Consider the following 25,808-nt stretch of genomic DNA (forward strand, 5'->3'; position numbering starts at 1 on the left):
ATTTTGTTGCCTCACAGACGAGCAGTGATTTAAAATCCAGCATTATTAAACGGGTTGAATAATTATGACATGGCTGTATTAAGAAAATACCCTTTCTTTCAGGAATATGACATAGTTTAATGTCAATTTCAATAAATCGCTTAACTGATACACGGGTAGTTCAAAAAAATTCTGGGTCATCATAAAAGCTTGTGGGGCTTGAATAATTCTGAGTGCAACTGTAGCTGTTAACTCGCTATAGTGGCGCTCACGATAGCTTTAATGGCAACCAGCTGTTTGGTTTAACAATTCTTCTTCTGGAACTGCTCTATTCTAGTTTGGTAATATGCTCTTCCACACATCAACTGAGATCTTACACCTCTCTTTTATCTCCGGTTTAAGAAATGAGGAACAATTCACAATTCATGGAATACAATGAAGTTTCCAGAAGTATCCTGGACATAGTTACAGTCGCTATGCAATAAAGAACCAACAGGGTAAAACGATTTGCTACAGCGCCACCCTGAGGGAGACCACTGCTGCTCACCAACCGTGGGTGAAGCAGCTAAACAATGACCTTTCCATTAATTTGTACTGAGTATCTTTTTTTCACCCTAATGAAAAACATAACATGCAAGTTTTCAGGGACGCGACAGAATTCTGATTTTGAGACGTTCAGGGAGTCTACGAGGTTAATAAGGGGGTCCTGAACACTTCCTGTTACTACTCTTTGTAGCAGTTTATATCCATGCTTATAGATAACGGTTTACTGCAGAGTGTCAGAAACATAATCCAGTGTATTTAAGTGATACTTATTAGTCCCACAGCGGGATTTCTGCATTTAACCCATCCGTGAAGTGAAACACCACATACACACCAGTGAGCACACTTGCCCGGAGCGGTGGGCAGCCCTATCCACGGCACCCGAGGAGCAGTTGGGGGTTAGGTGTCTTGCTCAAGGACACCTCAGTCATGGACTGTCGGCCTGGGGATCAAACCGGCGACCTTCTGGTCACAGAAGGTTCCTTAACCTCCAGCCCACGACTGCCCCCGTATTAGAGATACTGAATGATGATGATTTGCACTGTGCTAACTAGTGTCCTCAGACTTCCATTACTTATCTGCATTAGCCTCTCATCTCCAGTGCAAGACTGAAGAAGCTGACCACACTGGGGGTTGTGTAAATTTAATTTCTGGTCAAATCATTGTCTTAGCTTGAGCACAGAGAGCCTTGTTTTCCACTGAGAGATGTTTAGGCAGACTCAAAGACACAAACAAATCAAAAAAGAAAATAAAAATCAATGTATAAAAATATTTTAACACTTCAGTTAGATATAATGTGAACTCTGCGCAAGTGAGAATGTACATCTGGCGAACATCAGCATTTCTACCACTGAGATTTTTAAACAATATAACATTTGTGTCCCTTTCGGTAACATCGTGGCTGCGTTTGCACAGCAGGTCAAAGTGGCCCAAATCGGATTTTCTCACCAAGTTGGCTGTTCACGTTATCTTATAAATGTGATCTGCATGCGACATCAGCCTGGACAGATCAGCTCCTATTGACCCGTGAAAAATGCTTCACGTGGCAGGTTTTCCAGAGGTAAACAGTCATGATGGCCAGTGAACGCCTGTCGCTCCCAGAGCTTCATTTTTGTCTTCTCCAGCATCACAGGAGCGATTATGAAGTTCTTGACAGCTGGACTCACCACCCACAGTGTTCGAGTTCGCCGTAAAAAGGGCGCGTTATTCGTCACGGCCACTTCTTTGGTTCGTGTCCTCTTTAAACTGTTCTCTGACGCTGGAGCCTCGGGTTCCTCCGGCCGCGCTCAGGCATTTCGTTCGAAATCTCTTTGAACACGGAGCGGCTGCGATGAGTCTCTTCTGGTTTTGTACAGAAACATCAGCCTAAATGCTTGAGTTCCACGAAATTATTACGAATGTCGAGTTGTACCGACGTAAAAGTCACACGAATTCCGTTCCTGACGTTCAGATGGAGTCGCACTGCCGACTGGATACGCATCGGATTTCAGTACCACGTACGAAAACGTCTCAAATCGGAATGGAAAATGTCCGATTCAATGCGTTTTTTTCTCTGTCACATTTGAAGAAAAAGACTGGATTTGGGCCATTTGGGCCTTTTACCTGCTGTATAAACATAGCCTATGTCTCTTTCAAGGGTCTGATAACATTCATAAAACTGTTATAATGCTTAGAAAAACAGGACGATGAGGACTCATGAGGAAAAAGTTTTAATCGTAAATCAAAACGCATTTCTCTTCCATTCTGTGACATGCCATTGACATTTATCTTCTAATTTCTGCTCTTTTTCCTTTGTTTCAGTTGTTGTTCGTGGGTAATCATGTTAATGTTGAAAAATCTTGGGAAGGCAACTATGTTCTGTTCTTGTGGTTTGAACAGTTAAAGCAAAATGTCTTAGACGGCACTTTCTAGGATCAAGAACAGAACACTCAGATTATGAAATCAACTCTGCTCTTTTTACAGCCGGCTCTGGGTCCAGAAACTGGTCTTTAGACCGGGTGATGATGGCAGAGATGGAGAGAATGCTATTAGAATTAAAAAAAAGCTGGTCTCTTGACTCTTTGCGGCAAGATCAAAGATTCACATCACTAGTGAGTGAAACTCTACAGGCTCTTGCGACTTGCAGGGCAGGTTTCTGATTAAAGTCTTTTTAATAATTAATAAGCCCTACTAAAATATACAATGTGCATATTTACCAGAGCTAATCCTGCTAAAGTAAACCAGTTTGTAAGTGCAGAGGTAATCCTGCTTTGCCTGTTCCTGATAGAGCCGTCAAATCAGCTGCACTTCTACAGCTTTGTAGTCCAAAGTGACTTGACTGTTTGCTGTTGTTTAAACTTGTTTAAAGGATTTTGGATAGTGTGGAGTATTTTAGACACAAAATATGCTGAATTTGCTGAAGACCTGGGGGTTTGAGTCAGCTCTGAAAACACAATCTGAACAACTTGTGTTTAACCCCTTGGACAACCAGGCTTATTATTCAGTACTTACACAGAAAACAATAAAAACTGAACAAGTGATAAGAGTTATAGGAGTAAGGAAAGGACATCTAGACCTACGGGAAGCTCCTGGACATTTAAGGGGTTAAAACAAATGAGAACAGCCTTAATGAGAACTTACGTTTCTTAATTTCTGAAGGATGTGAGTGGTATATTTCATGTCTCTATATATTTATCTACATATCTACGATAAACAAAGTATTATATCACAAACAAAGGTTCACCAAAGTGCGTCACTAACCAGTGTCAGTAACCTGACCTGACTAAGCTTTTTCTTATAAAGCCCCCAAACTCTGGAATGATCTTCCAGAAACTGTTCGGGACTCAGACACAGTCTCAATCTTTAAGACTAGGCTGAAAACTCACTTGTTCAGTTCAGGTTTTGGTAGCTAATGTTCCCCCTAGATAAAGGCAGCAGATCCAGGGGTCCATGGACACAGGGAATTATAGTAAACTGAGACGCTGGTGCTGTCGTCCAGCTGCTCGCACGCGGTCACTCAGGTTTGTGGACGGTGGAGCGGAGGGATGCCAGACGGTTTCAGAGTGCTGCCGTGTCTGTGTGTCCTTCTGGTTCTCTCCTGTTAGTTAAGCTGTCATAGTCAGATCTGCCGGAGTCGTTAGCCACACTCTGGGAATGTTTACATTCCCTGTTTATGTACAAACAGATAGAATAAAACTAATTCCCTTTCCCTGCTTTTTTTTCCGAGTATACAACCCCCCACATGTCCAGCCAGACACTGAAGGACGACTGTTGAGCTCTCCTGCTACCCACTTCAGACCAGCTGCCCACGCCCCAGCTGCCACCACCTGCCTTGGACTAGCTGCCCACCCTACACTGATGTTCTCATAGACTCCCAGCTATTCCTACTACTAATACTACTGCTATTAATATTAGTAGTATAATCACTTGTAGGTAGTTTGACCAGAGGAGGATGGGCCCCCCCCCTGGTGAGCCTGGTTCCTCCCAAGGTTTCTTCCTCAGCTCTGAGGGAGTTTTTCCTTGCCACTGTTGCCCCTGGCTTGTCCACCAGGGTTTTTTTTTTACATTTTTTACACTCTTGTTAAAACTCTGTCTTTCCTGGAATTCTGTGAAGCTGCTTTGTGACAACATCCGTTGTAAAAAGCGCATTACAAATAAATTTGACTCGATTTGGAACCTCTGAATAAGCAAACTTCTCGTTAACTCCATTCTTGTGATTTTTAAGGTGACAAAGATAAAGTCCACTTTTCTGTGGACAAAATTAAAATCTATTTTATTTTACACTAGCCAGGCTGCTGGGTGCTTGACATAAGCGTCCTGTTCACAAAGAGTTGATAAAAAGTTCAACAGAGTCTGAAAAATTAAGAGAGAATACGTTTTCAGAGACTGGCTACTCTTATCCTAACTTCCAGGCTGGAAGACTGAAAAGAAACCTTCAAACAGTGTATAATGTAGCAGGTTTTGACGGGCATCATGATTCACAAAGACGTGTATATGAATATCAGATAAACTGGGATTTGCTGCCAGACTGTCAGTTCCTGAAATCTGTGCGAAAAAGGCTCGTTCTACGTGAGTTGGGATTCGGCCCACAGGGATTAAAGTGTTAAAGAATGTGTTTGAGCGCGTGCACTTGTTTTTGTACACTTCCAGGACAGTGTCCTGATTTTGCAGGGAAAAAAAAAATATAAAGTAAAAAATGTAAAGTGCTTTTTCACAAAGGCACCATGTCTCAATTTAAAAACTGAAAGAGTATTATTTATAACAATAACATTAACGAATCCATTTCTTTTTGGTCCCTGAAGTAAGACCTGGTTATGGCTTATGAATGTTATTGCTTTATTACAAATAGCTACTGACATATACACCCACTGACATATACACCCACTGAGCTTGTTATTAGGAATGTTACACCAATACCAGGTGAGGCCTTCTTCTGCTCTCAAAACAGCCTCAGTTCTCCGTGGCATGGATTCCACAAGATGTTGGAAGCATTCCTTTGAGATTCTGGTCCATGATTACATCAATGCCACTGTCTTTTTGACTCAGCAGAAATCATGATCCATCAGGCCAGGCTACTTTTTCCAGTCTTCAGCTGTCCAGTTTTGGTGAGCCAGTGCCCACTTCAACCTCAGCTCTCTGTTCTTGGCTCACAGAAGTGGAAGCCAACATGATCTGAGTGACTGTATTGTTTCTAGCTTATTCTTTTGTTTACACTTTGTACTTTTTGTTCCTTCTTGCACCGTGACGTTCCTGGAGGAACATAATTTCACTCCACTGTGTACTTGTACATAGATGGAATGACAATAAAAGCCTCCTGACTTGACTTGACCCGACTCCTGGTAAAAACCAAGGCCGAGCACTCCTGGGAAAGTTCACCACTGTTTTCTCCATTTGTGAATAATCACTGTCCCTGTGGTTCGCTGGAGTTCCAAAGCCTTAGCAATGGCTTTATAACCTTTTCCAGTCTGGTAGATTTCAGTGACTTTATTTTGCATCTGTATTTAAGGGGCTGTCGTGGGCTGGAGGTTAGGGAACTGGCCCTGTGACCGGAAGGTTGCCAGTTCGATCCCCAGTGCCAACAGTCCATGACTGGGGTGTCATTGAGCAAGACACCTAACCCCCAATTGCTCCTCGGGTGCCATGGATAGGGCTGCCCACCGCTCCGGGCAAGTGTGCGCACTAGTGTGTATGTGGTGTTTCAGTTCATGGATGCGGAGGTGAAATTTCCCCGTTTGTGGGATTAAAAAAGTATCACTTATTAGAATCTCTTTAGAACGTTGCACCATGAGCTGCTTTTGAGACCTTCTAGCTGCTTCACATTGCCAGACAGGCTCTATTTAAGTGATGTTTAGATTCAACAGGTGTAGCGGTAATCATGCCTAGGTGTGGCTAATGAAACGGAACCCAATAATCAATTGAATTTGGTTAACTCGTAGGTTTAAGTAGCTAAGGGGACAATTACTTTTTCACACTTGGCCAAGTAGGGTTGAACAGCATTTTTCTTCACTAAATCAAATCATCATTTCAAAACTATCTAATATTAAAAGTACTCTCATGATCTGAAACATTCAGGTGTGGCAAAAACAGAAGAAACTTAATAATAACTGTGAGGGGCAAATACTTTTTCACAGCACTGTATGTATATTAAACATGCAATATATTATTATTACATGGATACATATGTTGTTACATGACCTATATATATATATATATATATATATATATACACGTGGGACAAATGTATGAGCCCACGTCCGGACGCCCGTGTGTTACCTCCGCTTCATGCTGCCGGTTCTCCACGCTCCACTCTCCGTTCGGCCCGCGGAACGACTCCAGCTTCTGCCTCATGATCATCAGCCATTTCTCCACGTTCAGCAGACTCTCGTGGAAACTCTCATGCTCAGAAATGCTCTCCTCACTTTCATTTACCTTCACCTGATGAACACACACACACACACACACACACACACACACACACACAGCAAAAAACAATGCCACATCTGAGAACCAGGCTGTTATAGGATCGAGTTCACTTTGTTCAATAAATAAAGATCTCCCCGGGCCAAAACAGTGCATTAAAACTAAAATAACCACAGTTTGATCAAGGTCTTCAACATCATCATCATCATCATCATCATCAAAGCACAGCAGGAGATAAGGAAACCAGGGGGGCAATCTATGCGGCTTCTACAGATCTTGAGGACTGAGTCAGAATTACTTGAAGCTTGGCATTTTGAAGTGGCTAGTTAGAGGATATAAATTCTACCCATGAAATATTTCACATCTTTATTCATTAAAAAGACAGGAACTTTACTACATCAGGACTTCCAAGAACCTTGACTAGATCCTCCTTACCCGAACCGCTTTATAGAGCAGTTTCCAGTCCGCATAGAGGCGCTCAAACTTCGTCCTGTTCGTCGGGCTGGACGACACCAGCGTCTCCAAAGCTGTGATGTGCGCCTCACTGTCCTCGAGATCCCTCTTAATGACCTGAGGATGGATACAATCATACGCAGTGTTAACCACGTAAACAAAGCTGACCCGTCAGCAAGGCCCAAACCCATTTCACCCCTCGCCCCTACCACTTAGCCATTACCTCTCCGCTTTGCGTGTTCACGTCTAGAGGGTGGGGTGTCCTATTCTTGTTGAGACAGAGGGGTAGGGTGAAGTGTTAGGCTATATGGTCCTCCAAACAGACACCAAACTGAGCGTTACGAGAAAAAAAGAAAGACCGCCAAGACGGCGGAACGAGAGGCCAAAGCAACCTATAAACGTGAGAATTATAACAACCATTGGATTGTTTTAGTTTAATGTTGTTTCAATGTATTATGGTCCTTTTTCTTTCCATAACAAGCATCAAAATCACGACTAGTAGCTGATGTCTCGACAGCTAACTAGCTAAATTTCCTGTTCCACCTTAAATGATGCAGCAGTTACATTCTAGCTGCCTCAGGCATCAGAACTGCTGCATTGCTTAAGGTGGAACAATCAACCCAATCAAGAAGCTGGTGAATAGCTGAATTACAGTGTAATTCAGCGTCAGTTAAAGAGAAGAAACATCCATGGATCCACACTAGCAGGAGCTCACAAACTCACAAATTTGTACAGCTTTCAAAACATGAGGTGAAATATCTTATTACCAAAAGAATGTGTTTTATTTTTTTTTAATTTAAGATTTTCATTTAAAGCAGACAAGCTAAAGATAACAGAAAGTAGGTCTAAGCTGCAGTGTGTTTGCTGTTGTGGTAGAGAAGAGGTGAAATAATTGATAATTATATACTTATATTATATACTTATTCATTTTAAATGCTGTCCAGCTCTAATCGTATACAGTGCTAATAATTACTAGATAATTCACACAAGTTACTGCATAATATTCCAAAGACTAATCACTGAGTAACAATCCTTAAAGGTGAAAAAACTCTGAACTCCAGCTTTTCAAGCTCTTCAACTACAGCACGAAACTCCTGGATCATTCAGCCGCCCCCTGCAGTCCAGCATGACGCAACTCTCGTCACTGTCACTTCTGACACACATCTCTCTGTGCGTGCTCAGTGAGAGTCAAATCAAAAATGTGTTCACTTGCTCTTGATGCAACACCCAACGATCACACCAAGTTGCATATGAAAGGACCTCTATCAGTTTATCCCACCTGCTGGCTTTGTGCTCAAAAGATCTTATCTAAAGAATTTATCAAAGCTGCAACATTTATAAAACGCCTCTGACTTTATTTTTATTCTTTTTTTTATCCAGCTGTGATGGGATGCTCACCTTTAGCTGGTCAGCCTGGCTCTTCTTGGCAAGAATGTCAGGTTGGAGTCCTTCTGCTGCAAGAAATCTCTCCTTTATGGAGGCCAGTCTCTTCTGAATAGAGTCGTAGGCATCACCAAAGTCCTTCGTCCTTGAGATCAGTCCCTGTGTGGGGGGAAAGACAAAATCTTGACTTGCTGTATGAAAAATGTACATTTAAATGCAGTTATGAGCAGCTGACACACTCAATCAGGTTTATTGAGGCCGCAGTGCTGAAGGCAACAGTGTGGTGAACGTAGTCTAAGATGTTTCGGGTCAGATTTTTGCTTAGTTTTAGTTTTGCACTGGAACTACGAGGCTAATTAAGCTAAACAAGCCTTTCATTGCATTTTATCACTTACATTTGACACATAAATAGAGCATTAGCAGCTTGAATTTTATCTAAACCATTGCCTATTCCGTCTATTTTAACTCACGTTTGATTTGAGCATAACTTCAGAGCCCACAATAAAGCGTGTCAGACAGTGACAGTGATGAGAGTTGCATCACGCTTGACTGCAGGCGGCTACTGTATGATCCAGGTTTTCATGCAGTAGTGAAGAGCTGGAGATCAGATTGGCTTTAAGCCTTATACTGGTTTATTATTCAGTTATTAACTAGTTATTAAAGGGCCCAGAGTCATGGAGCACAGCATTTCTCTTGCTTCATTAATGGTTCATTACATAGTTTCAACACCTACCAGTCTATACGGTCCATTCATATCAAAGTGTCTGATAGCTTTGCCATCATCATATGTCTTGCAAACACTGAAAAAACTTTGGTGAAGCTTTGATGAGTTTGAAGAATGGCTTTTATAACTTATATTTTGCTTATTGTGACTTATTTTTAAGACTCATTTTTATAGCGTAGCCTTCTATGAAATCATTATTAGAAAAAGAACATAATAATAACAATAATAATAATAACAAACCTTTAGCAAATAAAAACGTCATATAATGTCAGAAACCACAGTTAGCACAATGTTAATCGGAGTACATAAGCTTCCATTGCTTTGGTAGCTACATTAATCTTCTAGCTCCAACGCAAACGTCAGGCCCCAAACGTGTCTTGGCTGATTGACTACATTTATTTGAAGTCTAAATAATTTGAGTAAATTTGACTTTGTTGATAACTGGTTTCAGGCAACTGATCCGGATGCCCACTGGACGCCTCCCAGTGGGGGTGGATCAGGCACGGCCTACTGGGACAAGACCCAGGGGTCGTTCTAGGACCCACTGGAGGGATTATATCTCCAAGTTGGCCTGGGAGCAGCTTGGGGTCCCCGGGAATGAGCTGGATGAAGCTGCAGGGGACAGGGTTGTCTGGGATTCTCTGCTCTCCCAACTGCTACCGTGACCTTATCTGGATTAAGCGATTAATGATGATGACGATGATGATGGTGTACCTGTAGTCGACTCTTCCTCTGCATAAGCTGGCTGTGGAGCAGCTCCCTCTTCCTCATGTCCGCAGTGAGCTCCTCCAACAGACTGTCTGCTTTCTCCTTCCCAAAAACGGCGGTCAGGAGATCAGCCTTCACCTGCAGCAGGCTCAAACGTTCCTGGAGCTGCACACTGTGCTTTAGGAGCTTCTACAGAGGCAAAAACCAGAAAAAAAAAAAAAAGTTGAGCATTTTTAACAAAGTAATAAATATCTCAGCAAAGAGCTACTAGCAGCGCTCTAATATGTAAAGACTTTTGTCTGTATTGATTTGCAAAAACAGGAATCAGCCACAGAGAGAAAATGTTGAGCCTTTAAACCATTCACACATGCATCTAAGGCCTCTGTATAGCACCACAATATCTGGTTCTCTCTTCACTCATTCTAACTTGTATATGATCTGGGAAAGAGGAGGAGAATGCCTGCGGCTTTCTTGGGGTCTTACCTCAATATTCTGCACGAGCAGAGCGATGTGGGAAAACTCGGTCACTTCTGCTGAAGCCTCCAGAACCTGAGACACAGCCTGACTCCACTGACTAAAGCCATGTAGAGGGTCCTGCAGAACCTGCCTCAGAGCGGTCTCACTCTCCGAGGACAGCCGGGACGAGCGGCCTTTCACACTGCACCGCACAAACAGACACATCTGCAATCACAACTGTCCAACCCAAGTACACATGGACATATGTTTTCTTCTCTATATACACACTATATATTACGCATAACTACTTTATACGCTCACTGAACACTTTATAAAGAACATTATACTAATGCTGCTCAAAACAGCCTCGAGTTTTCATAGTATGGATTCCACAAGATGTTGGAAACATTCCTTTGAGCTTCTGGTCCATGTTGACGTGATATCAGTAGGCAATTCCTGCAGATTTTTCAGGTGCACTTTGAAGCTGTGAAGCTCCAGTTCTACCACATCCCAAAGGGGTTCTTTTGGACTCAGATCTGGTGACTGGGAAAGCCACCGAAGAACACTGAACTCACTATGATGCTCATGAAACCCGTTTGACATGACTTGCTTTATGACATGGTGCATTATCATATAGGATGTAACCATTAGAAGATGGTAAATTGTGTCCATGAATGGATGCACATGGTCAGACACGATACTCAAATAGGCTGTGGCATTCAAGTACTAATTGGTATTAATGGACCTGAAGTGTGGCAAGAAAACCTTCCCCACACCACTACACTACCTCAACCAGCCTGGACTGTCAACACGAGGTAGGCTGGGTTCATGGGTTCATGCTGTTGGCGCCACACTCTAAAACTACCATCTGTGTGTCTCAGCAGGCACTGAGATCCATTAAAACAGGCTACATTCGTCTTCCCACTGTGCAGTTTTGATGAGCCTGTGCCAACAGCAGCCTCAGCGCTTTGCTCTTGGCTGACAGGAGCGGAACCCAACTTGGGTTTCCTGCTTTTGTAGCCCATTCGTACTCAAGGTTGGACATGTTCTGCATTCTAAGATGCTTGTCTTCTCACCACAATTGTACAGAGTGTTTATCTGAGTTTAGCCTTTGCTGACCTCTCTCATCGTCTGCAGATCTGTCCCTCACTGGATGTCTTTTTCTTTCTTGCACTTTTCTGAGTAAACAATAGAGATGCCACGTGTGAAAAGCCCAGGAGATCAGCAGTTACACAAATACCCAAACCAGCTCGTCTGATACTGACAATCATCCCACGGTAAATATCACTGAGATCACATTTTCCCCCATTCTGACGGTTGATGTGAACATTACCTGAAGCTGCTGGCCTGTATCTGCATGATTTTACGCACTGCACTGCGGCCACATGATTGGCTGACTAGATAATTACATCAATGAGTAGGTGTTGAATGATGGGTGCTCCTAATCAAGTGCTCAGGGAGTGCATGTCCAAATGCCTGTATACACCCGCTCACTCTGAGATTAACAGTATTAAAGGAACGGTTTGCCAAAAAAATCTAATTTAAAGAATTTTCCACTACCTTAGTAAATCAGCCAAGACATACATGGTGGCCAAATTTTGCTTGAGGCTAATGTAACTAACAAACAAAGTTAATAGTCACCCAAATAAGTCAGTAAATACTCCAAAATTTCATTAAGGTCATGTAGCCCTGTTGATGTACTCTTTCATAACAGTAGCCTCAGAGCTCTAGAGATGAAAAAGCATTTGTCTTGGCCTGGCTGACTGCCTACATCTGTGGTGAGTGGCAAATTGTGCTAATCTGATTTTTGGGCATGGTGACCTTAGGCCAGGAGTGGAGAACTCCACAGTTTGATGATTTTCCTGCTCAGGCACATCTGACTGAGCTCATCAGCTAAGCACCAGAAGTTTTGAAGTCCTGAACAATGTTAAACCTTTTGCCGCCTCTCAAAGGCCCCAAAATACTTCACTGGAGAAAGATAGAAAGCTTTTTAAAAGATCTCACACGCAATTACACTTTGTTGACTTTCTAAGTGAAAATAAGTTAACACATCCTCTACGGCCCACAGGTCAAGCACAAGTCAAAACACTACCCAGCAAATTTATTTCCACTTTCGATAAATATTAGCCTGTTTCATAGCGCGCTGCACTACAATCCCCAGCGTGCACTGCAGTGTAACATGCACTCCCACCCGCTCCACCCAACAACAATCAACAGGACAGCGGTTACGCCATAATTCGGCACAAATCTACGTCGCATCACAAAACACACTACCTGCATTTCAGCTGCAGTTCAATTCAATACGAACCCCTAACTCAGCTGCACAGAAATGGATCCCAAGCGTGAATGAACGCTGATGTTTTCACTATTTTTTAAATAAACAGTTTTTAAATAACCAGTTTAGGCAATCTCTGGTCCACAGACTTGCAGAGATTTTTTAACATGGCCCTTTCGGTGGATTGACACCCCTGCTCTACTTCTGCACATACCAACACTCAATTACTGCTTTTTTGCTCAATTTAACATGTTGGGGGAAAAACATAAAATAGAACATAAAGTGTTGCTTATGCAAAAGTTTTGACATATTTTATATTTTGTTCAAACATTAAACTCAGCAAATAAACAGAGATTCTGGGATAAAACTTACGGAAATGCCACATTTAAGTGTGTTCTCTAAAAGATTATGTCTTAACTTATTTTCACCCAGGAAAACATAACGAGTACATGGCCCAAACTTTTGCAAATGACTATAAATATTCAGTGGCTAAACTTGCCAAAACAAAAGCTTTGATTTTGTACTTTAGTGAACTTCAGAGCAGGAAAATGTAGAGATGCACATTGTCACAGTCTTTATATCATTGCAGAAGCATTATTTTATTCTAATTGCTATGTGAATCTCATTAAAAGTAAATTAGCGGCGGTCCTCAATCACGCATCTCAGCTAATCAGCCGTGTTGTGATGAGGGATGCTGGGGCCTAAATAGCCCTACCGTGTTGACGGCTAATACTTCTGACTGAGGTGACTCCATATTAACTATTTCAAGGTTTTGATTAATGTAAAATTTGGAAAACAGTAATAAAACGATTCTCTGAGTGGGTGTGTCCAAACTTTTGACTCGCCGACACCCCGTGATACAAGGTGGAGAAATTCTACCAGAAGAAGAAATTCAAAACATTAAGTCAGTGACCTCGATGAAAAGCTTGATTTTGCCAAGTTTTTCTTTGTTTTGACGTTTTCTGCCAACACAGAAAGAAAATCTGCATATGCAAATGAAAGTAAATGTAAGTCAACTAATTATTCAACTAATTAAATGCATAACTAATGTGTAATTAAACGTGTAATGAATTAAATTTAAATAGTTCAGTCAAACAACAGCAGTACAACAACACTGCTGAACACGACGGTGACCGTAAAAGAAAGTATAACCTGTTCAAGCGCGGCCCTGCTGAATATTTGTGGCTGCGTGTTTACGTTGAATGACCCGTGCATCACACATAAATTATGCAAACTGGTTATTAAATTTCTTGTTTGTCTCCCGTGTGTTAGCCACCCTCTGGGCGTCTGCTCTCCGCTCACCTTTGATACTCTTTAACTGCAGCCAGAACATCATCAGACAGCTCTCTGTGGTCCTGAGGGAACCGGAATAACTCCTTCAGCTGGGTTTTGAGTTGCTCTACCCTCGGCTCTTCTGCCAAAAGCGCGTTCCGCACGCCCTGCAACACAGACAGAGAGCTCATCAACCCTGCAGGACACATGCTGATCACGGGCTCCACCAAACAGCTTCCAAACTGACATTAATGACTAATTCCTCTCCATGGGGTAAAGAAAGGCTGCTCTCATTGATCTAAAAAGGATTTCAACCTTGTCAGAAGTTCTCCACCGTGGACAGCTATAAGCTTAACTACTTTACTATATCAGCACGGCTTATAGTAGTGATGGTTATTTCAGTGTTTTCCCAGATCTCAACTACCCTGCATTCTTACTTACTTACTGCTGCAATCGAACAAAAAGATAAAAACAAAGTCATATGGGTAAAAATATCACTTAATTTATTTATTATGGGCAGATTTTATGATGCATTTGCCAACAACCAATGGGATAATACACACCGAACTTTCTTGACCATGCTGTGCTCTGGCCTAAATGAGCTTGTGAACCTTACGTGTCTTGTGATATTCTGAAGAGTGTGAATGGCAGCGTCACACTTGTTCAAATGCACTGCACTAACAGAGCAATCAAAGACCCATGAGGAGCTCAAAGGGTCCATTTGCACTTTATTTTAGTGGTTCTGTGTGGTTTTATGTAAAACAGTCATAACTCATCTACATGACCGTTTTCCACCCCTCTTTATCCCTTAGAATTAAACAAGCTGTTGTTGTTACTGTGCCTTTAGAGACTCCTACATCTGAGTGGATACTGTGCCTCGTTCAAAAAGTACTTCAGGCTAAAGCACTCCTTATAACTTCAGCGTGAATGGGAAGAGGTATATATACACTCACCGGTCACTTTATTAGGTACTAGTAAAAGTTTGGACCCCCTTTTGCCTTCAGAACTGTCTTAATTCTTCATGCCACACTTTCAACAAGGTGTTGGAAACGTTCCTCAGAGATTTGGTTGGTTATTTGAGTTCCTGTTGCCTTTCTATCATCTGGAACCAGTCTGCCCATTCTCCTCTGACCTCTCACATCAACAAGGCATTTTCATCCACACAACTGACCGCTCACTGGATGTTTCCTCTTTTTCGGACCGTTCTCTGTGAACCCTAGAGATGGTCATGCGTGAAAATCCCAGCAGATCAGCAGTTTCTGAAATACTCAGACCAGCCCGTCTGGCACCGACAACCACGCCACGTTCAAAGCCCCTTAAATCCCCTTTCTTCCCCGTTCTGATGCTCGGTCTGCACTTCAGCAAATTGTCTTGACCACCTCTACATGCCTAAATGCACGGAGTTGCGGCCCTGTGATTGGCTGATTAGCTATTTGTGTTACCAAGCAACTCAACAGGTTGCTGAAAGGCAGTTCTGAACCTTTAACTAGCAAGGTGTACCTAATAAAGTGACCAATGTGTAGCTTTATGGTATTGCAGAAACAATGAAATCAAAGTAGCTCCCATATATAAACTGGCCCAATCCCTTGTCTTATTTTTAGCCCTACACCTTGTTTTTGAGTGTCACCCTAACCCCTTGGAACTGAGTTAGAGGGCAGTGGTTGAGATCTTCCCTCTGAAATGGGGCCCTCAAATAAAAGAGCATCACTTCATTAACAGCTACTAGCGCCGCTCTGTAGGCGACCCTGCCCGTCTGCAGGGACAGCAGAGGAGGGGAAAGTTCGGCTCCTCACTGCTGGGCTTTAGTTACATTTAGGGATCATACGCCTTCAAAGAGGGGGGCAGTTATTTATTATTAATCATCCCTAATTCTTCAGTGATATGAAGCTGAAGTCAGATATTTACTAGATTTTCCCGTTCCACCTTAAATCGCTCCCTCTATCTCAACAAAAATCAGGACACCCTACCCCCCCTAGACATGAACACACACAACGAAGGGGTAAGGGCCGAGCGGTAGGGGCGAGGGGTGAAATGGTTGGGCCTATATATAGAGTGGACACAGAAGTGGACAGTACATCGTAAAACTTTTAAAGGGCCCGTATCTTATATGATTCATTATCTTTCGCTTCTTCTGAAGTCCACTCAAAACTTAAAAGTCCACTTATTAGTGTGGCTGTACATACCAAAAACAGTCATAATTCATGTTTACACGACCCTTTTACAGCCTCTCTTTAGAATTACGAAGGCTGTTCTGTTACTGTGCCTTTAAGACTGACATGTATAAATGAGCTCTTTTCTGACTAGCTGTCTTGTATTGTGCTTCACCCAAAGAGCAGCCAGGCTGAAACGCTTGAGGGATAAACAACACGAGTTTGAAAATGGTTCTGTAGAAATAAGCAACATTTGGTATGTACCTTTTGATACACAAAACCACAAAGATGTTTTAAGGGCCCCTAGGAGGAAAATGTAGTAAAAAGCAAAATGTAGGATACAGGCCCTTTAATAACATTAAGAGTAGAGGTCACTAATAGGAGGGCTGCGGTCCGAGTCTGGACCCAGACGCTGTCCTGTGCGGATCTGGACCTATAGAGAATTATTTAAGTTCAACAGGTCAATCCTGTTTTAATCAGCTACTTTTTTAATGCTGCAATCTCATGTGTTGTAAATAACACGTGACGCTACTCAGCCAATCAGATCTGTGCATTACGATGAGCACTGAGACACGAGCGAGTGACATACACACATGTTGTGCTTTAAAAACAGGAAACTGACTAAATTTTGTTGAAATATTATTGAATTGGACTTTATTTGATTTGACGTTCAGTTGTCGAGGCACCCATCACTTTAACTGGTCCATGAGCTCAGCTCGGACTAACTTCACTACTGTTTATATCTGCACTATTTATACCCACAGACTGTATGACAGCACTGTATGTGCCTTATGTCAATTTAGTGTTCATTTCAGGACCTTCTTACATTTATATTACATTTTTATTATTCTATTCTACGATTTTTAGTGTCTATTTAAATTCACACTTTTCTTGTTTACCATCTATTTGAAGTTATTGCTACACCACGGGGTCTGAGAGTAACGCAATCTCAATACACTGTATGTCCTGTACATACTGTAGTATTGACAATAGAGCTGACTTGACTTGATGTACCTACTAGGCTACTTCAGTATACATCATGATGCAAGTTAGACATTATGATGTTCCGAACCTTTGCTTGAGGATATTTTCACAAACTGGACTGTAGGGAATTTGAATTAAATACCCCGTCGTTTTCCTTCCTGTAATCCACTACTATGCCTAACCGAAGTCTTACGGCATACACCTTTAATGTTATTTGTTGATTATTTGTGTATTGTGTACTACACACACTGCCCTTAACAAACAAGCTACATTTGTTCTGTGGTGCAAAAACCCAGACGGCTAAAGAAATTCCTTTCACTTGGTCGTGAATATTTGTCACTCCCCACTGCGGAATGTACCTGAGGCAGTCTGGACTACATAATTATGGCCATTGCAGGCATTCCTGCGTGTCCTACTTGACAGCTGAAATGGTTTTAGGGCGGGGTGAAAGCGAAAGGAACGGCGCACTAACTGTGTATTTCCTCCACTGAGTCACCATGTGCTCCTCCGTCCTCTCTCCATCTTTACTCTCCAGCTCGCGGCTCATTTTCTGCACCAGCGCCCGCAGCTGCCCGATATCAGCAACCAGCCCCTCTCTGCGGGCCAGGTACTGACTGTGGGAGTCTAGCGAGCTCTGCAGTTCCTCCTGGATGTCCACCAGGGCCTGACGGAGTCTCTGCCAGGCCAGCCGCAGCTCCTCCACCTCCTCTGTGATGTACTCCGCTCCAGCCGGAGACGTGTTGACCTTCACAGCCTCAGCCAAACCTTCAATGTACCGTAATGTCTTTTCCTCATGAGCTACACTGGCGTCCAGCTCCTGGAAGGAGAGAGGAGTTTTAGTTTGTCTGAGTCAGAGACCAGCAACCCAAATCTTAGGAAGAGCCAATTTGTCTTTCCAACAAAACTAAGCACCTTGGGAGTCACAACACTTTATGTCCATTTTAGCATCTTGGCTGTAAATATGTCTCAATGTGTGCAACAAAATGTGTATAGGGAAAAAGAAATATAACAGAAATGAAAACAGACTTACTTTGCTACGCTTTAAGCTTTAGCTCAGCTATAGTCGCCTTTCTCGCATCTCCAGCAGGAAACTTTTCAGCAGGTTTTTTTTTCAACAGTTTTTTTGTAAAATGTCTCAACGTCCTATTTACGAGGGTGACGTTGCTTCTCATTCGCCAGCTTCAATTTCCCGCTCTGCCTTACGTGGAGCCTGAGGCATCAGAATGTGACTGCTGCACCATTTAAGGTGTAACAGAAAATTTGAAGCTGGCGAATGAGAAGCGACTTCAGCTTCGTGACTTTAGTGTTTGACAGTTTCACGTTGCAGATTAAAGTTAGCTCCATTCATCTCAAAATTATCGATGTTCGTCTTTAATCTTTCTCTTTGCTTATCCGTTAGCTGCCTGGCTGGTCGAGACAGTTGTCTGCATTGCTATGGTAACCAGCAGTCTGCGTGCCAACCTTCAGGGTTAAAGGTTTGTAAATGAGCAGTTATAGGCTACAGTAACTCCTGCGTTTAAGACCATTTATTGCTAAAACGGTGTTGGAACGATTAACAGAGCTTTATTTTACTACAGAGGAGGATTTTTTTTCTTTACCTAAACAATCGAATGTGGAGCCACAACAAGGCGGTGAAAGAGCTGCATGTTGCCGACCCCTCGTCTAAGGTTTCGTTTATCACACACACAAAAGTAGGGGGTAAAAACGCATCATTATGCATCAAGCTAAAGGCCGTGATTTCTAACTCAATTGGCTCTAGAATCTTCTTCTTCTTTCGGCTGCTCCCTTTAGGGGTCGCCACAGCGGATCATCTGCCTCCATCTTGCCCTATCCACTGCCTCCTCTACTTTTACACCAACCGTCTCCTTGTCCACCTTCACTACATCCATAAACCTTCTCTGAGGTCTACCTCTTCTCCTTCTACCCGGCAGCTCCATCTCCAACATTCTTTGCCCAATATATCCACTATTCCTCCTCAACACATGTCCAAACCATCTCAACCTGGCCTCTCTGGCTTTATCTCCAAACTGCTCCACCTTCACCGTCCCTCTGATCTGCTCATTTCTAATCTTGTCCATCCTCGTCACTCCCAACGAAAATCTCAGCATCTTCATCTCCGCCACCTCCAGCTCAGCCTCCTGTCTTTTAGACAGAGCCACAGTCTCCAAACCAGACATCAATTGGCTCTAGAATGCTTTAATTAATTACAACTCATAAATCGTATGTAAAAGTTTGGGCCCCCCTGAGCAAATGACCTGTTTTGCTGAGTGAAAATAAGTTAACATCCTCTACAGAGAACATACTTCTGCACATTTCAGCGCCCAATCTCTATTCATTTGCTGAGTTTAACACTGGACAAAAAAAAAAAAAAACACGAAATATAAAACACGCCGTAGCTTTTGCACAGGTCACGTGTTTTTCCCCACAGTTTTAACAAACAGAGCAGCAGCATTAGACCTCAGGTGATTTACAGAGAACAGATTAAAGAGGTTAAACTCTAAGGAGTTGAGTGTGGCCAAACTCCCCAGGTCAATTTCTTTCTCTCATTACTACAGTACTTCCAGATTGCTTTTATAGTAGACAGTAAATAAATCACTGTACATTCTGATTAACAAGCCTCATATTTAATATACACTGAATAAAGAGACCACAGTTTAAGGGCTTAATTTCAACAGCCCAATAGACCAAAAGTCAGAAAAAATATGAGAGACAGTGACTGACAATGTGTTGTGACCTCAAATCAGATTTCAAGCTTCAAAGAAAAAGACGATTATAATGAATAAAACATGGGATAATGTCACAGCCAGTGTCAGTCACTTTCTATGGTCGAGTAAAAATAGATATTCCCATAAGATCAGTGCAGCCCATCTCCCTGCTCCACTAACTGGGTAACTGTACCTGCAGGGCCTGCAGTCTATTCTCAGAAGTGTCCTCCAGCTCTGTGAAGCGGCTCACTTCTTCCGTTTTCAACACCAGCCACTTCTGGAACTCAAGAACATGATTTTGGTATTGCTGGTGCTCTTCTGCCACTTTCTGGACCAGAGCCAGCCTCTCCTGCAAATAAACCAAACACGTCACCACGACACAACAGAGAGAACAGACCACACCATCACAAAAACACAAAACCTGTTCTTTAGTCTAATATATGGATCATTCAATGTCAGAGCGTTTGAGTGTCTCAAAACCTCAATTATGTGTATTTTCATTAAAACTAATGATTTAATACTTCATTTTGTCACAAAGAATAAAAAAGACACTACTAAAGCTTTACCAAATGTTTCGGTACTGGCAGCTTCAGCCAATTATGAGCAGAACTCAAAAACATTTGCCAGTACATGACTAGAAAACACAGTTTTGAAAAAAAAAAATCAGATTTTTCACAAAAACATAAGTTTTATTGATCACAGAAAATCTGTGTTTTGGTAGTGACGATTCTTAATGTTTCACACTGATTTTCAGACTTTGGGACACATTTGCAGCAAAACAACGCAATCTAACTGTTCACCGTGTGGCCATGAGGGACAGGGATGCAGCCTCACTTCCTGCTCTAAACAGCATGTGCGTGGCCAAAAATGAAAACATTGGACAGCATTTTTAAAAATTAAATTATTATATACATTAATACACTAGATAAATCTAACTCTCTCAACTTAAGAAACCAAAAAGAGTAAACAAAAAACTGAAAAATGTTATTTTCATAATTTTTATATCAAAATCACACGAGTTAATATTTTAATTATATCCCACATTATTCAATGTTATCTTACCAAGTTTTAAAGGGGGGGGGGGGTGACTTAACCATTATTTAACTATTAAAAATGCTAATTTTCATATTTATTAAAACCCAACAGAAGTAACATTTGTAACATTACTGGGAGCAGTCAGAACTAACTGTAGTCGTCCTTTTTCAAGGACTGTAAAAAGCAAGGTGGAGGACAGGACCGTCTGCTTTCCCTGTTATATAGCTATGAATATACACACACACACACACACACACACACACTCACACACTCACACACTCACACACACACGTCACGATTGGCCCCTCCCAGTCCTGCCCATGTGTTCATGTTGTGTTTTTGTTTTGGTTTTTAGTCCAACCCCTCGTTTCGTGACTCCACCCGATTGTTTCCACCCGTGTTCCCGCCTGTCCCTCGTTTACCCTGTGCGTATTTAAGCCCTGTGTTTGCCTCTAGTTGTCGCTGGTCGTTGTTGTTTGTAATGTTTGATGTGCTTTGCTTGTACTGTTTGTTCTATTGGATCGGTTTGTCTGTTTTGAGACTTCATCATGTCTTCATCATGTCTGACTCTCGTGCGCTTCGAGTTGGATATCTGAACCTGCACTGTCTCGACTACGACCCTGGATTTGCCCATAATAAACGTCGCTTATCTCAGCACATGCGTTCATGTTCTGGACTGAGAACAGACCACCAACCAAAAATATCCAGCCAACAGCGTCCTGTGACCACTGATGAAGGACGGTGAGTGGGCACAGTGTTAAATACATCATGGAATAATTTAAATAGTAGCACAAAACAACAGTAAAAACTCTGCTCAGTAACTTAACAGTAATAACTCTAAGGCTCTAAGAGCTTGTGTGCTACCTCTGCTTTGGTACGGATGCTGTTGTAGGCCTCTTGCAGTGCGTCCTGGGCGTTTTCGTCCACACTGGTGTCCTGTGTGCGGTTGTGAAGAGCCGCAGCCTCATCCACCAGCCTCTCCAGGAGCTGAGCCTGGGCTTTCACGTCACTGCAAAGGACACGGTGATGGTCCAGCTGCCACAGCTTCTCGCGCGGGCCCAGCTGCAGTTCCAGCTGTGGCTCCAGCGTCCTCTGCATCTTCACCAGCCACATGTTAAACTCCTCATGGGCCTTCAGATACTCACTCCAGTGCAGCCACACCCATTCTATACGGCTACAGTACATAAAAAAAGGCAATTAGCAAATACAACACAATACTTGAGGTGGAGTGTTAAGAGTGAATAACTTCATGGCTGTGGCCGCAGGAGATCATCCAACCATGATGGTATTCATGATAATATTCAGACTTGAACATTATAATAATTTTATACAACAAAAAAGATGAAGGCAAAGAAGCCAAACACTGTTTCAAATTTCTTCCACCCAAAAAAGTAGTTCCTGCAGCTTAGAGCAGGGGTCTCAATGTTCCAGCCAACAGTAAAACTGGTCAGATGTTAGTAATTAATCCTTAACTACCATCCACTGTGTTTCACTCAAAACTTCGCTCACGCTGAGCAGTTACGGCACCGCTATGGCAAAATCGAGAGCATAATTCTACTGGAAAATTTAAGTTTGCTTGATTTAATTGAACGTTAAAATGTTAAACATTATGTATTTATAAAAAAGCTACAACAACAGCAACATTTAAAAAAATAATACTGTATTTTTTATCATTTTCTTATAAACATTGACTAAGAATCGCTTAGTGTATATGTGTTTAGTTTAAATTTAGAAATATGAGATTTTTTTCCTCTGCATTACATCAACGGCTGTGCCATAACTGTACCATAATCCATTATAATTATATTCTCTAAGTTGTACTGACTCCACACACCTCGTCCCGACGTCCCGACTCCAGGCTTTATTTTAATGTTCTGTTTTAAAATATTGGATTACGAAAAAGGTACAAATACGAACTTTTCAGCTGGAAAAACACATTGAAGATGCACAATAGGACTTAAAACCGCTGCTGTACCTTTGAGGGAACATTTACATCGTTTGTACCTCGATGGACGAAAAATGTTCCTGCACTGCACCTTTATTTCTAACAGTGAATAACAGTTTCACTCATTCTGGTCATGTCTTGAGTCAGTTCACTACACAGCAAACACCACGTGGTACATACAGAATGAGTTAAAGGGCCAATATCTTACATTTTTTAAAAAAACTTTTCCGTTTTCATCCATTATCCAGGCTGTTTTTATTACTGTGCCTTTAAGATCAACAGAACTGTGTCAAAGTTTAAAACCCCTGAAAATATACGTTTAAAAGCTGTTGATTTGGTCAGAAAGGACATATATGCTCAAAATTACAATACATATATGCTTAATACAGATCATCTTCATACAATAAATACTGAGTTTCTATATCGCTGCTGAGATGCTATATCGCATCTCCACAATGATAACTTTACACAAAAAAAGGAAAAAACAAGTCTACTTTTCATGTAAGTAAATGGAACCAGACTCCGGCCCCAAGTCATTTCGGGCCATTTATTTCGGTCCATTCCTGATGAAATTTACAACAAGCATTTTCAAATTATACCAAAAACGGAGATTTGAGGTTTTTTCATCCAACAGCAGCGCAAATGTTCATGTATTTAACAATTTGCAAACATCTCCTCACAGAAACACAGTAATATTTGTAGATATGCTTCAATATCTTTTAATCAATGCTTCAGCAAATTGAGTCAGGTGCTGGAACTGAACAAATCCATGTGATCAGTTTTTGGAAAAGGAAAAAAAAAATCTGAGAATCCTGTAAATGTATTTATGTTTACTTCCATATTTAATAATATATGCTGATTTTACAGGCCAAAGCACGCTAACTGCTCAAATTCATGGCTTTAAATAGGACCTCTGCACAGCACTGTATGTAAGTATGCTCTGTTCTGATTGGCTATCGTGTACTGACTCTTATTAAAATAGCACTCCAGGCTGAAACACTCCTTAGAACTTCACCTTGAGTGGGCGGGGCTAAACAGCTGTAGGCTGCACAAGCGGATATATGTAACTGCACTATTGTGACTATGATGAACACAAAACTGGCAGCTTATTTTCCATATATGGATTCGGGAGTGAACTATATGGATTACACAAAATCCAGTTTTGCATGATATCCTTTGACGAGTGAGCCACTCTGAAAACAGCACAGCATTTTTAAAACTTTGCACAGCACTTTTTAGTTTTAGCTACAGGCTGCAGTCACATGTTTTTCAGGAACTGTGTGGTTTACATTAGTTAAACAGTGTCAATGGGTCTTGCAGATATTACTATAAACACTAATAGTTCAGCTGACCATGCTGCATATGAAAACTGAGAAAAGAGAAATAAAGTTTATTTCATGTACAGATGCCGATTTTCTAACATTAACTCAAGATAAATGACTCTATTTTTAGTTTGGTTACGGCAGCAACAGAAAAGGTTACAGTCATATTTCACTCACAAGAGCTAAATTACATGATTAATGTGGTATTAAAATAAACCTGAGAAAACCAGCTCAATAAACATAAACTTCTTTTACACTCTTATTTGAGGTGCTTCCTAACTTTACAGACGTTCCAACTGAGCCTTGAAAATTTAACCAAAGTTGTTTGAAACACCAAAAACACCATAAAAGCTGAACGGTTTGCTTTTGATGACAATAAGAGTTTTATTACACACATAAAAACAACTTCTGATAAAAACATACAGACAGCTACAGGGAGATTCACTCGGAAGAGGCCCGGAATATTCTGTTGTAACTCCTGTTAGGATGAAGGATATGAACCCAAAAAAATCCACTACATATCCTGATGTCAGTGTGATCGACTGCTGTCCGGAACCTACCTCATCACTCCGATGCAGGGGCATCCCGGCTTGTTCGAAGCTCCATATACTGAGGAGCACATTGCATGCTGTTTCGTTCAGATTGCTTCACCTTAGCGAGAGTTATTACAGAATATTCGGGGCCTCTTTCAAGCGAATCTCCCTGTATCAGGTTTTATTTGTTGTTAAGTGTACTAAAATGCTCTAGTTTGGTTTTGCCTTCAAATGCCAACATTTTTTTCTGAAAAGATTTCATTATGTATGATATGGACAAGATGTTTCCCTCTTCTTCAATACACATGTGACTTAAACATCTCTGAAAACACTGTGACTGCTCTTTTAAGGACATATAAACTAAGGAGAGATTTTTTTTTCTCTACATTTCTGCATAATTAGGTGGTTAGTATATAAAGACAGTCGTTCAGAGTGATTTGGTGTGAAACTCTGTTCTCAGTGGTGGTGATAGGAACCAGACGTCCACCTCTAAAAGCCCCCTCACAGTAAGTTATTACATGAAACGGTTCCAAATATGCTGCGTGATGTCTCCGACATTGCTTTGTGATGGCAGAGTGATACACACAGGGTGTTGGGAGACATAGCTGTCCGCAAAGAAACCTTATTTTTTCAGATTTCTCATATTTTATCTTCACCGTTCCACATAAAAGCTCAGAAGGCTCGTGTAGGTTCACTGGTGGTTTTGATAGCAAATAAAATGTCTATAATTGTGTTGTAGTCATGGCGACCCCTGGTTCCCATCACCACCACTGTAAAGACACCTGAACCAATTCATACCAAACCACTCTGGATGACTCTGTTCACATCTCACCAATGGGATTACGCATGATGATCAGTGGAATTCCCCTTTAAACCCAGCAGATGTACCTGTGGCAGTGGATGATGTAGGTTGAAGTCTCCTCCCACAGAGCCTTCAGGTCTTTCAGTTTGGAGTGAGTTTGGTTCTTCATTTCCTCGTCTCCACTATTCAGGAGTGTGTCTGCAGCCGCCAGCACCAAGTCCATCTTCAGCCGACCATCCTGCTCCGACTCGCGGATTTTCTACACAACAAAGCAGCACAACCACGTTCATTTAACGCAGACATCGACAATAATTGACAGTAATTCGTTTACTGAATATACATTAAAATGCCAAAAATTAAAATGCACACCTTTCCTCTCACAGCAAAAGTAGCTGATCAGCTACGACGTGCCTGAAAAGTATTCTTCTTTATTTTTACACTGGAGCTACGCAGATAATGTAGCTAACAATTAATGAAAGCTTCTAGTCCCACGATCAGCAAGGTAGAAAATGCCTCCTCAAATAACTTTTCATCGTGGATGCATCAACATATCTGCATAATTAGTTGGTTAAAGTCGAAAACAAGGTCAGTCAGAGTGGTGTGCTGTAAAGAAACGACTCAGAACTGTTCACAGCGGTGGT

General features: G+C 41.7%; 1 protein-coding gene across 1 annotated transcript in view; it reads right to left on the reverse strand.

The window, feature by feature from the left end:
* Window positions 1-25,808, reverse strand: part of syne3 (spectrin repeat containing, nuclear envelope family member 3) — a 58,064-nt gene that overhangs the window by 24,379 nt on the left and 7,877 nt on the right. The window contains exons 3-12 of the mRNA XM_017711280.2: window positions 25,254-25,426; window positions 21,430-21,739; window positions 19,724-19,879; window positions 17,298-17,642; window positions 13,722-13,858; window positions 10,172-10,346; window positions 9,695-9,877; window positions 8,272-8,415; window positions 6,856-6,990; window positions 6,274-6,435 (exon numbers count right to left, since the gene is read on the reverse strand). Coding sequence (XP_017566769.2) covers window positions 6,274-6,435; window positions 6,856-6,990; window positions 8,272-8,415; window positions 9,695-9,877; window positions 10,172-10,346; window positions 13,722-13,858; window positions 17,298-17,642; window positions 19,724-19,879; window positions 21,430-21,739; window positions 25,254-25,426 — 1,920 coding nt within the window. The remainder of the gene's footprint in view (window positions 1-6,273; window positions 6,436-6,855; window positions 6,991-8,271; window positions 8,416-9,694; window positions 9,878-10,171; window positions 10,347-13,721; window positions 13,859-17,297; window positions 17,643-19,723; window positions 19,880-21,429; window positions 21,740-25,253; window positions 25,427-25,808) is intronic.

Source organism: Pygocentrus nattereri, chromosome 10 (assembly GCF_015220715.1).
Source record: "Pygocentrus nattereri isolate fPygNat1 chromosome 10, fPygNat1.pri, whole genome shotgun sequence".
NCBI classification, from domain to species: Eukaryota; Metazoa; Chordata; class Actinopteri; order Characiformes; family Serrasalmidae; genus Pygocentrus; species Pygocentrus nattereri.